The sequence below is a fragment of the Tauraco erythrolophus genome, chromosome 8 (genome assembly GCF_009769465.1).
Source record: "Tauraco erythrolophus isolate bTauEry1 chromosome 8, bTauEry1.pri, whole genome shotgun sequence".
Lineage (NCBI taxonomy): Eukaryota > Metazoa > Chordata > Aves > Musophagiformes > Musophagidae > Tauraco > Tauraco erythrolophus.
This window is the reverse complement of record NC_141472.1, coordinates 22,562,723-22,579,087: the sequence shown is the minus strand read 5'-3', so window position 1 is coordinate 22,579,087 and position 16,365 is coordinate 22,562,723. Positions and strand designations below refer to the sequence as shown.

At 37.5% G+C, this 16,365-nt stretch overlaps 1 protein-coding gene across 1 annotated transcript in view; it reads left to right on the top strand.

Moving 5' to 3' along the window:
• Positions 1 to 15,839, top strand: part of PPIG (peptidylprolyl isomerase G) — a 29,834-nt gene extending 13,995 nt beyond the window's left edge. Inside the window, 8 exon segments of the mRNA XM_086615551.1 lie at positions 717 to 746; positions 840 to 992; positions 11,298 to 11,326; positions 11,329 to 11,485; positions 12,492 to 12,656; positions 13,191 to 13,275; positions 14,136 to 14,272; positions 14,573 to 15,839. Coding sequence (XP_086471677.1) covers positions 717 to 746; positions 840 to 992; positions 11,298 to 11,326; positions 11,329 to 11,485; positions 12,492 to 12,656; positions 13,191 to 13,275; positions 14,136 to 14,272; positions 14,573 to 15,692 — 1,876 coding nt within the window. The 3' untranslated portion in view covers positions 15,693 to 15,839.
• Positions 15,840 to 16,365: the final 526 nt, after the last annotated feature.

Here is a 16,365-nt window from a genome sequence, read left to right as displayed (position 1 = left end):
TTACAGTTAAAACTTAAATTCTTAAAATACATTTCAGTAGACTCAGATCTAATTTATTTACAGAAAACATTCTTGAAATACATTACTATGACCCATGTTTCAGGACCTTAATTAACACGGCGAGTTGTGGATGTCACCTACCATTAGACCCTTGTTTTGGAATTTCTGATCACAATTGTAATTATCTCAATTTTTTACTTCTGCCATGGCTGACATCTTTAGGCCTTGGTAATGCTAGTATACAAGAAAGCTGAAAGAAAGTCAGTTCTACTTCTATGCCAAATAATCTATACATACAGATGTTTATTTCTTCCTTTGATTTCTGATTATTTTCTAATGCATAGAAAGTTACGTGCAGTTTTCCTGCCCTGAATCAGTTGCCTTAGTTTTTATATCTCTTCCTGGTAGTATTTATATAATTTAATAAATGGAATAATTATATCCTATATGAAGATGCTGTCTAAAAATTTATGTGCACTTTTGTTCAGTAAAATGTGACGATTGAAAGTATTTAATGTTTTATACATTAAACTACCTATTCAATTCATTACTTTAACTGCAAGCAAACTTAGAATAATATATATTGGTTTTCCTTAGTTTTATTAGTATATGCAGAATAACTTTCACCTTTGTATATGTATATGACAAGCTTCAAATGCTGACTGCTTTCCACTAATACTGACTTTGTTTTTCTCTTTCAAATCTGGAAACAACAGAACAACTAAACCTACACCTCACTTAGATGGGTAAGTATCTTTGACCTTCTTCATATGTTTGTTTGGGAACTGCCTTGAGAAAATTAAGTACTAAGAATTCTTACTTTTGTTTAAATTCTTCAGACATCATGTTGTTTTTGGACAAGTCATCTCAGGTCAGGAAGTTGTGAGAGAAATAGAAAACCAGAAAACAGATGCATCTAGTAAACCATATGCTGAAGTGCGCATACTGAGTTGTGGAGAGTTAATTCCAAAATCCAAAGGTAAAGTTGAACTGTATGTTTACATAGATGAAAACTACAAGGTAATTTTTCTTATTTTTGGTTGCTTATAAAAATATTTAGAAACTTATTTGTGATGAATGGACGGAGAATTGGTGAAAAGGTGAATGGTGTTGCAGTACAGTTTGTCTTCTGAAAAACTTAAAAGGTGTTGATGCAGAAGACATTAAAGAAACATAATATATGCTTTCTTCAAAGCTTCTCCTGTCTTAGATTTCCTTATACTAGCTAAATTTTAGTACAAACCTGGAAAGCACTAGTCCTATAGAAAGTAGAGTGCTATGTTAAGAAGACTGATGGCAGTCTGACTTTATTTGGTAACTACTGCTTTTTTTGCAGGTATTGAATTTATTTCAAGTTTCTTTCAGGTAAATCTTCATAACAGGCACTTAGAGTAGAAAAGCCTGGAATTGCCCTTTAGCAGATACCATTTTTAAGTTACTATAAACTATATTCTTAAACAGGAATATGACAGAACCTGCCTGCCTTTCTGGAAGGGTTGCCCTCCTCTGCCATTCTAGAGCTGAACATGGTATTAGAGATTGGATTCTGCTCCTCTTACAAAATAAGGCTCGATCTAAGGTGTTGCTATCACTCTAGAGAATATCATTAGAGGAAACCCAGGATGTGTATTTGGTAGGAGCTGATAGGAATCATGATGCTTTTTCATTCATAGCACCTTCTGCTGATATGTTGCACCAAGGATGTTGAAGCACAAGACAAAAATAATTGCTTCTTTGGCCTAAGTAAAATACAGGCATTCAGACTTGAGCTTCCTGGGTTTTCCTCTGCTTTTGATGCAGTTCTGTGTTCATCTGTTGTGATGTGTAGCAGAATGACTTTGTGCACCCTCAGCAAGTTTGCAGATGATAGCGAGTTGTGTGGTGTTGTGGACACGCTGGAGGGAAGGGATGCCATCCAGAGGGACCTTGACAGGCTGGAGAGGTGGGCCTGTGAGAACCTCATGAAGTTCAACAAGGCCAAGTGCAAGGGTCCTGCACGTGGGTCAGGGCAATCCCAAGCCCAAGTACAGGCTGGGCGGAGAATGGATTGAGAGCAGCCCTGAGGAAAAGGACTTGGGAGTGCTGGTGGATGAGAAGCTCAACATGAGCCGTCAATGTGCACTGGCAGCCCAGAAAGCCGACCGTGTCCTGGGCTGCATCGAAAGAAGCATGGCCAGGAGGTCGAGGGAGGTGATTCTGCCCCATACTCAGCTCTCATGAGACCCCACCTGGAATACTGCCTTCAGCTCTGGAGTCTCCAGCACAAGAAGAACACGGAGCTGCTGGAGTGGGTCCAGAGGAGGGCCATGAAGATAATCCGAGGGCTGCTATTGAAGACAGGCTGAGAGAGTTGGGGCTGTTAGGGCTGGAGAAGAGAAGGCTCCAGGGTGATCTTATTGCAGCCTTTCAGTACCTAAAGGGGGCCTACAGGAAAGCTGGAGAGGGACTTTTTACAAGGGCCTGTAGTGATAGGATAAGGGGCAATGGATTTAAACTGAAAAAGAGGAGATTTTGATTAGATATAAGGAAGAAATTTTTCACTCAGAGGGTGGTGAGGCACTGGAACAGGTTGCCCAGAGCAGTTGTGCATGCCCCATGCCTGGAAGTGTTCAAGGCCAGGTTGGATGAGGCTTTGGGCAACCTGGTGTAGTGGAGGGTTTCCCTGCCCATGGCAGGGGGGCTGGAACTAGATGATCTTTGAGGTCCCTTCCAACCCTAACCATGCTATGACTCTGATCTCTTCAATACCTCAGAATTCCAAGCAAATTTATCTTATGGCTTCTGACTTCTCAAATGTTACAGAATTTCTTAGATTAACTCATAAGTCAGTCAGTGCATTAGGACATAATTTTGTTTTTCTGGACAGTGCTCAGGAGCATGATATCTGTTAGAAAATTCACGGATTCCATAGATTAGAAAGTAAAATAAACCAATACAGATATAGAATGGGTGGAGCTAGTGGGTGAGATACCCATTCTGTATGTATGTCTTCCTTGATTGGCCACACTGTCGTCTTAGTCCACTCTAGAAAACCTGACATCGAATGACTAAATGAAAGTTTCGGCACTGAGCAGTCTGATGACTTAAAGCCGTTAGGCAAGGCTTTAAAGTACTTGTCATCAAAAGAGTGAATAAAATAAATACAAAATGTGTTGGGTTTTTTTTTCCCTAACTTCTGAAAGAGAACAGGCTTCTAGAAAGTTCTCACTGTCTGATCCTACCCACTTGTCTGTGTCCTCGTACCTCTTTGCCTCTGTACAGCTGGGATCCTGGAGACTCAGCTTCCTGTAGGTCTAGTGTGCCATGGAGGGAAATTGATGCCAGAGCAATGGGGTAGCCCACTCAGCTGTCTGTAAGACACAGTATTAGGTAATGGTGGGCAGCAGGAGCATTTGGAGAACAAGAGGCCTTAGGCACCAGGATTGGGCAGGTGGAGGGCAGAGCTGAGTGCGGGGAGATATGGGCACTAATGCAGAGCCAGCCTGATAAAGGTGCTGCCTGACAGACCGTGGTGGAGATCCTGGTGAGTGGAGAATCCAGCTATTGGAAGGGAAAGGCTGGCTGTAGGACCTGCCAAGGGGAATTTGCCACTGCTGTGAGAAATGATGGGATATGACTGCAACTGTTTGCTAAATGCACAACATGGAACCACTGACCAGCTGTGCTTGCCTGAGGCAGTGGAGATAGGAAGAACAGTTTGTCATCACATCAGCAGAAGGAAATTTGCCAAGCTGCAGTCTAAAGCTGACCAGTGGAGCAGGAGAGGCCCTTGGACCTGTCAATAAGTGGAAGAGGCCAGGGAATCCAGATAGGAGGAGCGATTTCTGGGAGGTGAGCAGTGTGATGGAAGATCATCAACAGAGAGTCATCTAACAGTGGAACTGTTTGTAGTACATTACTATGGGAGGCAAAAGGGAACTGATGCTGCGAAATAGGAGGCAGTTACCAGAGGCGACTTGTAAGAATTTGCTGTTAAGACAAAGGAATAAGGAGATTGCCAGTGACAGAAGTATAGTTGTGAATTTCTTTGAGAGAGTACATTATGATAGCAAGGGAGGCTTAAACTAAAATATTTATTTTATGAGTTTGTCTGGTAGGCAACACCAAGGAAGGAATTGGGCAAATCTTTATGGAATGAAAATAGAACTGACATTTCATGGGTTTAGCAGTGAAGCCAAGATGACACTAGCAGAAGGAATCACAGTGAAAGTTAGGTGCTTGGTATGAATGTTTTTCTCTTAGGTTAAAGTTGAGGAAAGGTGATCATTTTGGATATAATGATGAATATCCAGATGCAGTGTTTTATGATGGAAGCAAATTTATCTCTTTATGTTTATCTTTGGATTTATGTAGAGGTGAGTGAATGATGACTTGACTGAGCTAACTTATTGGCTGCTATATGAATTGAAACAGTGATCACAGTTTTAATATTGCAGAGGCCTAGATCAGAAGCTTTCACCTGGGATTTGAGAGGATGATCACCTAGAAAAGTGAAATGTTTGCTGTCTTTTCCTTTGGTGTGGTGGTGGTTGGTTTTTGGTTTTTTTTAGTCCCTAAAGTTGGAGGAGTTAGAGAAAATGAATGAGAGAAGATAAATTATAAAAAGATGATTCTCTCTCGCCAAGTGGTAATACTTTTAGAAAATCTTAAAGTTCCAGGGAAAATCCTGAAAGCTAGGGGAAGAAGAAAGAAGAAAGTTTAAGTATTAAGGCAGTATTTGGAAAGATTGTTATGGACTTGCTAAACTAATACAACTCTCAAGAAAAACTGTGGAACAAGTAACATAACATTAATTTTCTTAAAGATAAATGTGAGTTTGGTACCAATTGACAAAGTTTTGCAGAAGGGAATTTAGTCAAACATACCTGGCTGTATTGTTTGAGATCATGACTTTGGTCAATCAAAGGTATATCTGGGATATTTTCAAGAATGAAAGACACTGACATTCTGATCCAAAAGCAAATAAAAAAAATTAAATTACTTTGTGCATTGGGCAGCCTCTGATGAAGATTTCTCATGAAAAGTGTGTTTTGTAGGGGCTTCTGCGCAGAGCAGTGCTAGCCTTGGTTCAAGATCTTCATTGATGTTACAGATGTCCATGTAGAATCACTGCTCATAAGTGTGCTTTCTGCAATTAAGGCAGAAGTAATTCATCAAAGAACAATATTGTAATTAGGTCATTCTATCAGTACAATTTATTTTAAAAAAGTATCAGTACAAATTATCAAGCACTGATACAGAGTACAAAATCACACGTTTAGAAATCATGAAATATCCGTGGAATAAGAGCAGTCTTAGAAAGTGGTGATTCTGCAAAGTCATGTCTTACCTTGATTTGTGTCCTCCCTTTCCTCTTTTCTCATCCATTCAGCCCCTAGAGTACTCATTTTTTTTGCAAGCTTGTTACTCAGTGTTGTTAGCCTCCTTTCCACAAGGTGGTTGCTATGAACAGTTGTTTCAGACTTTTATGTTCTGGGTTTTTTTGTTGAGTTTCTTTTTTTTTTTTCTTTTCCTCTAGTAAACTGACCACTAGGTATAAACTGTTTTGGCTTTAGCTGAAACTGTTCAAAGTGAAGCTGGAGATTGTTGAGGGTTTTTTTTCCCTTTTTCTTTCCCCCTTCCTCCATTGTTGCAGTTGTATGGTAGGTTGATCTACAAAAACATCAATGCATTTGTGATTCAGGACTCCTCACAGTAACAATGTCATCTGATGAACAAGAATCAAGTATGGCAGTGTTCCCTAATGCATATTTCTGAGGACTTGATTACTGCGTATAATTTTTGTTGTAAGAAACAGTGAGTCCTAAATCAAGCAGTGAAAAACATAATAGGAACCTATGGCAAATAGCTGAAGAAAGATGCAGGCAAAATAGAACAAAAGATCTGATACTTTGAACAGCAGGGTGGTTAAACACTGGAAAAACCTGTCAGGAAAAATAACTGTCTAAATGTCCTAAAGGCACCCTCTTTTTGGAGGCTGCTGTAGTTCAGTAGAGGTTATTGGACTTGATATAAGGCAGCTATTTGAGTGTCACTGCTGTGAATTACAACCTGAGATCATCTGTTCTGACTTCCGTGCCTGAGCCTGACTGCGTTCTGGCCAGGCTATTTCTTCATTTCAAGTCCAGGAGTCTGATACATCATGGGGCTAACGTAAGACTTGCTGTAGTCCATAACAAGCTGAGATGTGGAAAGTGCTTGGCTGTGCTATGCAGCATGATCATGTAAGTCATGAAGTCTGATGAATACTATAGGTCGCAGTGAATGGAGTAGGAAGTGATGTATCTATTTCAGATGTGGTCATAAGTTGAAACTTGATTCTGAAGTTAATGAGCTGGAACAGTTGAACTGTAAATAGAAGTCTGTCTCTTTCTCGCTGACCTTCGTGCTGCAGGATTGGTTTCATTTGTTGTTGTGATCTGTAATTGGCCAGCACCAGGTTGGTTCAGTATTCAAAATAGCATTTGCTGCTGGACAGAGATAGACAGATGTCACCAGAAAGTATATCCAAAACCTCTTGCCAGATACTCTGTCTCTGCTGGGTAAACAGTTCTGGGCTTTTTGGTTGGTTTTGGGTTTTGGTTGGTCGTTTTTTTTCCTTGTTATTTCACTCCCTACCTGCCACATGATTTCCCAGCCACATGATTTCCCAAATACATCTGCCATTCATCTTATTTGCCGCTTGTCCAGAGTCACGTTTGTTGAGATAGTTACTCACTAACTCACCTCCATTTCTAGTACTTGCTCTTTTTAAAGTAGTGACTATAGTAGTAACTATAACATACCTAAACTTGTTACAAGAATGCAAATAAAACTGTCACTTGTTACAAGAATGCAAATAAAACTGTCACAGGTAGTTTTTGACACACTTAAAACAGATGCAGGAGGCAGAGAATAAAGGAAGTAACTGCATTTATTGATGCCTTATTCAGACATTTCTGAAATTGAGCTTGGACACATCTTGTTTTGCCTGAAGGCATGTGGGAAACAATATAGTGTAATATAGTGGGTTTTTTTTTGAATGGGCCAAAACCAAAAGTGTTGAATGGATAAGAAGCATTTGACAGTGTCTCAGGACTTAGAAATTAGTTAACATTTTCAGTACTTTTTGTGTTCATGCTATTTATAGCTCAGGTGAGGTTCCTGTTTTTGTTTGAGTGTCACCAGGCTCCTTTGAAATTAATTTGGAGACTGTTCAGTTTCCTTTTATAAATACGTACATGATCACTCTGTGAATGTAAATATACTTAGACAATCTAAAACTGATCTAAAATGTTACAGAGACTTTTTATTAAATATAGTGCTTTAATAAGAACATTGAGCAAAAGTTTGAGAAAAGAGACCAGGTATCTTGGTCTGGACCAACAAGGGGAGTAAAAAGTATAATAAGAGACCTGTCTTTCGTAAGCATTTTGCAAGAAGCTCTAAAACCATCTGATTTCAACCATCTGATTTCAGTCAGCAGGCTGTCCTAAGCAGATAAGACAACCTGCTAGTTTATACTGCACCCAGAAATGACCAGAAGACTAACATAACCTATGAAGTACAAAAGTTGTGTTTCAGTTGGTTGTCAGGCTTTCTTTAGTCTTTATCAAATAAGGCTTGTGAATAAATGCATAGAAAACATCACCAAAAAAGTCACTGTAGGAGTCAAACAGGTATGACTTGTGTCTGTGATGCTAATCTGAAAAATTTATGCAATATATTGCAGTGGGATTAAATTTCATTCACTGTACCAGTGTGGGGATTTGGTTAGAAGAAGAAAAAAGTATCTATAAAGAACATGACCACAAGAAGAGAGGCCAGGGTGCTGTACTTGATGTTTCTACCAGGATTTTCCTGCATCATATATCTAATCCACTGTTATCTGAATTAAGCCCCATCTAGCTCGCTATCATCCAGATTTTTTATCTCGGCCAATTCTTTTGGAAGCAAGTGTTCTACATCACTGTGAAGAGGAAATCTTTCACCACTGTGTATATTACTGCGTTGTGAATGGGAGACCTGGCAGAATAGCATACTGGATTGCTATGAAAGAGGCGTTGGCTTACATAGATGATCAATGCCACCGGCTAATACTTTGCTGAAGATAAAGATCAATACTGCCTTAGCTTTCATTATGGATATTGTCATGAAGACATTGGAACAATACTGAAGGCTGCTGATAGATCTAGAACATCAGTGTGTCACAGTCTCCAGCCAGAAAGTGTTCTGGACAAAACGTGGTAGATGAGAAGATGGATTGACAGGAGTGAAATATGGCAACTTCGTATATTTGAGCTTTCACTGTTTTACATTCAATAACTATATACAGAACAAAAATTAATATTAAGAGATGATGCTATGAATGAGAGCTTAACTGTTGCTTTTCTGAGAAATGCCGACTCTCTTCTCTGTTAGGAACCCATAATTGTCTGTCTCTGCAGCTGGTGTAATACGTCCACACTTAACTTTGGTACTCTAAAGCGTACCCAGTTATGTCCAGTTTCCAAGAGACAGTATGAAATTCCCACAGCACATCATCTGTCATAAAGAAGCTGCCTGAACTGCAACTAGAAATGTGTTTTGGGCGACTATGGATCTATCCTCACTTGTTTTTATCATTCTAGCCCAAAGTTAAGTTGGTAGGAAGTACTAGCCTATTACTACAATTAATGCTCCCTAGTATTATACTAAGACTCGTCCCCAAGACTCATTTTTATTCTCTTTTTGACCAGTTTAGCAAGGAATGTTATGTAAGGTTTACTGGTTTTGATCATTCTTGAAAAACTGCTATCTTCCATCATACAGTTTTGCAGAAGTGCGATCAAGTTAGTGTGAAATTTGAGAATTTCCACATTGAGCTCACATGATTGCAATTACAGATAGCTACTGCTAACTCTCAAGAGTCAGTCAACTCGATAATACCTGCTAAGCAGTTGGAGAATCTAATACTGATAATTCCAAATATTGATACACCATTCCATTAAATAGCCACTTGTCTTTTCAGAAGGGCAGTTACCAGATCTACTCTTCGTACAAGTGTTTCCTCTACCTCAAGTTCTCTACATCAGTATTGCTTTTTTCTTTTTGCCTTTGGATCTCTGTTTATATAGAACCAAAAGAATTCATTTTCCAAATAACTGCACGTGGAGGAAGTTGAGTAGCTGTTAATAGATACTACTTAGTATTTGATACTACTGCCACTTTAACTTTTTTCTGGACACCTATAAGTGCAGTATATGATCAGAGATTGCTAGCAGGGAATTCTGAAGTGGAATTTTTCTTCCTATCCATATGTAACAAAATCAAGGCTGTTCATAAGTAAAAAGTTGGTTAATAACCTGTAATTCTTTGAAGTTCTTGAAATCTTTTATCTTTGGACACTCGAGTTATTGTTGCACCCAAGAGGAACCCTCTTTCTGTAGAGCAAGTACAAAAATAATCTAATAGGAAAGTTATTTTTACCTTTTTTTTCCTATAGGAAAGGTTATTTTACCTTTTTTTTAACAAGATTTATCTAATTACTTGCCTTAATTATTTTATAACAATGACTGATGCACATAGCTAAGTACAAATTGCATCATCTTGTTAGGCACAAATGGAAGCCAATAAACAAATGCTTGGCTGGACTAAACAGTTTAATTTCTCTGTCTTTAATAGAAAAGAAAAAAAACTTGGGCTATTCAAGGAGGCAACTTTATGTTTTCTGCTATGCAAAGCATTGTGTTCTCTGTGTGTCTGAATAGATGCAGACAGGCTGCGTAGCCATAATCCTGTCTTTGGTGCCTAATGTTTTCCCTTACTTGTTTTGAACAGAAGAAGAGCAGGGGGTTAGAGGTTGCATTTTAACTGCTTATGTGTTGATGTAGGTCAGATAATATCTCTGTAAACCATGAATTCTTTGGATAGAGCAAGCTATTAAAAGCTTTGCAAAATAGGCTAATACTTTCAGATAGGATTCATATGCAATTTTAAAATTCGTTTCTGTCTTCTAATCTGAAGCCTGTTCTAAAATCTTAACAGGTGTTTTCCTAAAATATGGGTTGCTTGCTGTGACAAGGAAACAGGCTGTTTCGACATCATATTTATTTTTGGCATATTTTTCTTCAATTTAATGTGAAGGGTTCTCTTTCTTCTGTCTGTGGCTGTAGTGTATTGTGTAGCGAATGATGGACTATCTTTGCAGTTTGCAAAAGCAAAGTGAAATAATGTTTGATGCTAACTAGAAAAGTCAACTACAGCAGTCTGAAGACAAGAAGTATGTTCTTCTGGATTTTCTGAATAGAGCTTTTAATTTTCTGGACAATAGCCTGATTGAATTTCATAATGCATTTTAAGAGTGTTCTTACCATTTAACTGATTTACCTGAAGTGTCCTAACTCAGAAGCCTAGTCGTCTTTAGTGAAGTTTTTATAGTACTTTCTTTATTGTATATATTTTTTTCAAAATAGCGTGACTCTGAAATAATACTTACATCACTTTTAATAGTTTCAGCAGGTTTCAGATCAGTTAAAGGGCATAAAAAGGTGTGTTTGTTCCTGGGTTATTTCCCGTCACACTAATGCCAGATTGCCATTAAGTTGCTGATTGACACCTTCAGCAGCCACACAAGAAATGAGATCTATGTAATTAAGGACTAGTCTGTTCTTTAGCAGAGTTCCATTTCATACCAGATAGTAAGTTACGTGTATCTTTTGTTAAAAACAAAAAATCCCAAACAAACAAACAAAACCCAAACGATACATGATGATTGGAGGTTGAGGACTGTTTCTCTGAGCATTATTTCACTTAGCAGGAAGGTTTGTTATTTGAATTTTCCCTCTGAGCTAAATACGGTAAGTAATCAGTTTAGTCTATGACACTTATGTTTCAAAACTTTTAATATTTATTATTTGAATAGATTTTTATATGAAGTCAGGTTAAATCTGAAGCCAAAGAAATTTTTTTTATAAACACTTTTAAAATACATTTTAAATAATTCTTCATATATAGGTTACGTTGTATAAAACATCATCTGAAAACTTGCGCAGTTCTACACGTTCTTGACAGTTCAAATTTGATACTTTAGAGCTTCGTAAATACAACATGTTGGAAATTCCTTATGTTTTTCTAGAAATATCTTTTATTGTACTTGGGAGAAACAGTGTTTTCTCCAAAATTTCAATCTGTTTTTAAGTATTTTGATGAAGTAATCTCATGACACAGTTATAAGAAGTTTAAGCAGATACTAGGTAAGTTGATTTTCTGAGATTTGTTTAGAAGTGTTTGATATTAAAATGTGTCTTTACTCTTCTGACTTAAAGCCAAGAAAGAAGAAAGAAAAGACACAAGTCGTCTTCCTCATCCATGACTCGGAAAGTTCAAGTGATTCAGAGTCATCTTCTGATTCATCATCAGATTCTGAGAGTGCTTCGGAAGATAAATCTAAAAAACGAAAAAAGAAACACAAGAAAATTCCAAGAAACACAAGAAGAAAAGAAAAAGAGAAAGAAAGCAAGAAAAGGTAAGTTTTGAGATTTGTTTGTTTCGTTACATGTATCTAGACAGAACCATTTTCTTGTCTTACAGCTACAGAATAGTATTCTGTAACTAGTGAATAGGTATTTTGATGTTTGGGGGACAACTGGAATCCATATACAAGCTTAAATTTTCCGATAACGATGTAAAGAACAGTGTCCATGGTCCATGCTGCAGCTTGTAACGGAGTGAAGGAATGGACTAAGACTTAGTCCGTCTTGAAAAGTTGCAGGAGTGCTTGGTTTGAAATGATGTTAGCATGTTGCCCTAAATTCACTTCTGTATAATTCAATTGAAATTACTTACAAGAATGTAATGTGCAGGAATAAAAGCAAAGCTAAACAACAACAACAAAAAATTAACATACTTAACAAAATTATTTCTGTCTGATATGCCAGAAATCTTGCTGTTTCACTGGAAGATAATAAAACTCAAAAGGCACTCCTGCTTCTGAAAGTGTTATTTGTAATCTGATAGTTTTGCTTATAGTTCAGTGTGAGGTACAAGTTGTGTCAGTGCAAGTCACATTTTTGTGAGCTAGCAGTAAGAGGCAAGAAATGTTCGCTTAGGGCAGTGCTGCCTAAACATTGTTTCTGTGGGACTAAGCCCACTTCGCGTGAGTTACAATGGTTTGTAGCCAGTATGCTAGTGTAAAATCTGAATTGGACTCTCCTGATAGTGTTTTTAAAAGAAAATAAATTTTGAAAAAAGCCATGTCTAAATAGACTAAATGTATGTTCAGTGTTGCACCATTGGAAATAATAGATAAAAAGTCTTGGTCAGAAATCTACTGTAATTGTACATTTTGGAGCAAAGATATCGGGGGGGTGGGGGGGAGTTGCTTCTGAAATAGCTCTGTTCCCTGAGTTTCTGGTGGTATCGTGTATTGAATTAAGAGAATTTCTGAATTATTTAAATAGATGGAAGGGTCTTCTCTCATCCAAATAACTCACTTTATTTTTGTATTAAAAAAAAAATATGTATACTTAAAGCTCATCCAGTGAAAGGAGATGAAACCCTGAAGCACAGCCGTTATCTACTGTCCGTCCTGAGAAATTCCTCCTGTACCTGAAAAACCGGTTCCTGATGAGGAAAAGTCCTCCTAAAGTAGATGAGAAAGAAAAAGAGAGGAAAAGCAGAGAGAAGGAAAGAGAAAGGTGATCTGTCTGTTCTGAGTCTGACTACATGCTCGCAGTGGTGTGGTCACATTACTGTTTCAGGACACTAATGTTAAGTGAGTCCTTTCCCTATGAAACAGTTCCATGGTGAGAGCACTGCTGGACGCAAAACAGAGTTTTTCAGTTTATTGACGACTGTTGTCTTTGTGCTAGAACAAAGGCTTAGTCTTTGAAAGCGGTTTTAGTGAATGAAAAATTTAAAATTACTGATTCAAGAGAAAGAAAGTAAAATGCATTGTAATTTCGTTTAGAATTTATTGGAACTGTCCAATCTGAATCTACAATTTATTCTTTCAAAAATGGAAAAACCTGGCAATCTTGTAAAAATTATTTCGTGGTCACAAAATCTGAACATTTTACTCTGTGGATGTTACTGTCTACACTGATAATAAAAAAAGTATGTGTGTTTTCATTTAGTTTAATTTCTGAAGAGGTTTTAAAATTGATTTTGTTTTCTTTTTCCTTCTTTTTTTTATGTTATAAGCAATGTAACTTTTTTATTATTATTTTTAGTAATCTATCGAATTCACAGTCAACATACCAGAGGAGGCTGTTAGTGACCAGATCTGGAAGGAAAATAAAAGGAAGAGGACCAAGGGTAAATGTTTACAATCTCTTCTCTAAAATAAACAAGGTGGTAGCACAGTTGTACTGCTGGTGTTACTAACCATTTTCCTTAGGATGGTCAATTTCACAAAAACAAACCACAAAGGCAGGATTTGTGGTGCATTTTAAGTTATTTGAGGCTAGAGGCTTGAAGGAAGATAACAAGAAAAATTAAATTAATTTCTTGTTTGCATACTGAGTTTATTTGAAGGAGGCAGGGGAGAAAAAACAAAAAATTCTTTCTTGTGTCACTGTAGTATTTTGTGAGTTAGTGAGTGGAATTAGCTCAAAAAGGGTTCTAGTGAACCCTAGAGCCAGTGTGACATCAGTGCCAGGAATGTGTGGAAGACTTCTCCCCCTTTTTGGCAGGGGGCAGCCGTCAGATTGGTTCTTCTGATGTTGTGAAGCCATATGCTAAGCACTGCTTGTAGCAAATGTTTTTAGTAAGAGAAGTCTCTGTCCCTCAAATTTTTAGTAAAAACCTTAAAAAGTGTGAAGTATTGTTTCATGTTGCTTGTAAAAGCTAAGAAGAATTTTCACTGTTAAAAAACTGAGTTACATTTGTGCTAATTAAAAGCAACAGGAGAAGACCTCTCAGCAGAGTACAGAAATCCTGAAACAGAAGTTACCTTAAGAATAGTTATTTGATCAGACATTTTTGTATTCCTGCCTTAGCTGAACGTCAAATATATTTTTCAGTAAGTTAATAACTTGTCAATATGTGGTATATACATGTGAAGTGTCATGTTAGTTGCTATGTAGAGTCAGCTGCCAGGGATAAAAATCTTGCTTAGCTATCACAGCATGTGTGAAATTCAAACTTATACTGAATTTTCTCTTTTTCCCTTCAAGCGTTATCGGACACCTTCCAGATCCAGGTCAAGAGATCGATTCCGACGCAGTGAAACTCCTCCACATTGGAGGCAAGAAATGCAAAGAGCTCAAAGAATGAGAGTGTCTAGTGGAGAAAGATGGATAAAAGGGGACAAGTAAGATTATTTCTTTCCAGAGTATATGCATTGACATTTTTTTTATATATTAAAAGTAATACCTCTCATCTTAGATTTTCAGTTACAGTTACTTCCAAAAAACCAGGGCACTGACTTGGTTATCCCATTACCTAACTGTGTCTGATTTCAATCATGCTACTGTAAATATATAGTTGTTAATATAGATGACCTAATGTGATTTTTAAGTTTCAGTTGTGAAGCTTGTCTCACTTCTGACTTAATTTTTCCAAGCGGAGGGGATTCAAAATATTTAAAAAATTGTATCTTTCTCTTTCCAAGGAGTGAACTAAATGAAAACAAGAAAGATAATCAAAAAAGCCCAGGAAGAGGAAAAGAGAGAAAAATATCAGACCACAGACAAATTTCTGAAAGCCCAAGCAGAAGAGGGGACAAAGAGAAGAAAAAAGATCGGAAATCCAGCAGTAAAGACAGGGAGACAAGAAGGAATTCTGAAAAAGATGACAAGCATAACAAAAGCAAGGCAAAGAAAAGAGCTAAATCTAGAAGCCATAGTAAAAGCAGAGAGAAATCAAAAAGTAAAGAAAGAGACTCGAAGCACAGTAGACATGATGAAAAGAGAGTAAGATCAAGAAGCAAAGAGAGAGACCACGAGAAAGGTAGAGAAAAAGAAAAGCGCTATGATTCCAGAGGGAGAGATAAAGAAAGAAGTAGGAGCAAGGAGAGAAGCAAAAGGGCAGGCTCAAGAAGTAATGAGCAAGACCATAGGAAGAGTAAAGACAGGGAGAAACGTAAATCAAGAAGCAAAGAGCGTGAGCATGCTAGAGGAAAACATAGTTCCAGCAGTAGGACAAGGGATCGAAGCAAAAGCCGAGATAGAGGTAGGAGAGGAAGATCGAGAAGCAGAGACAGAGATCGCAGTAGAAGTAAAGACTATTCAAGGAACAGAGATAGAGAATCAAGAAGAAGGGGAAGATCAAGAAGCAGAGACAGGAGAGGTACACCAGATAAATACAGAGGAAGAGAAAATAGGAGGAGGAGAGAATCAAGGAGCTCAGAAAGGGAGGAAAGTCAAAGCAGAAACAGAGAGAGGTATTCAAATAGAGAAAGTAGAAGCTCATATAAGAGGAACGATACTGAAAGCCAAAGGAAGAGGCGTTCAAAAAGCCGTGAAAGTAGCAGTCCTGAATCCAGTAAAGATAAGAAGTCTAGTAGAGATCAGGATAGAAGTCCAGACTCAAAAAAGAGACCAAGTAGCAAAGAGAGAGAAGCAAAAAAATCATATTCAAGCAACAGTAAAGAAAAGGAAAAGACCAGATCCTCAGCAGAAAAAGAAATAAACCAAAAATCAAAGAGTCAGGAAAGAGATCAAGCCCCTAGTAAGGATAAAAAGTCTGATCATGAAACAAGTCCTGGAACAGATGACGACAGGCACGGATGAGCTTGTGGACTTAATGTTTCCATTGTCTCAAAGTTTTAGAGACATTTTGGGGAACGCCTTTTTTTAAGATGTGGACTTCAGTTTGGTCTTTTGATAATCTAAAACCTGGATCATTTGTACTGCTAAAGTTTTAATAAACTTGAAATGAAAACCGAATTATATGTGTAATACAGTGTGCTGTGTTTTAAAAATTTCATTGGTTTGTATCCTTCTTGTGTGTTGGCAGCTAGAAAGGTAACTTCTGTGCTGCGTTTGTTTTTTACCTGATGAACTTAGTTTAGTGCAAACAGTGGCTGCCTGTGAAGATGCTTGTTTCGTGTGTGAAGAAGAAAGCTGCAAGTATACTATATGTCATCTTAAAGCTAGCAGAGTGTCGCAGGGTGTCCATCACTGCAGTATTGCTACATCTGTATTTCAGTAGGTATAAATCCTAAGGAAATTAATTTATAGAGGAAAATTATGTTGTTTTTTCTGTAATCACAAAGTGAATTAATTTGAGTAAATCATTGTTTGTACTTCCATCACTGCCAACAGTAGAGTTCATTCATGCTGTAAGGCAGTCATCTATGTTTGGAAGTTATTTCTTTGTCCTAAAAAAATATTTTTTTTAAGTACTCATCAGTGTAATTTTTTTCCCTGTAACCTTTTTCTGTTCCATGCTTTTCATGTTTGT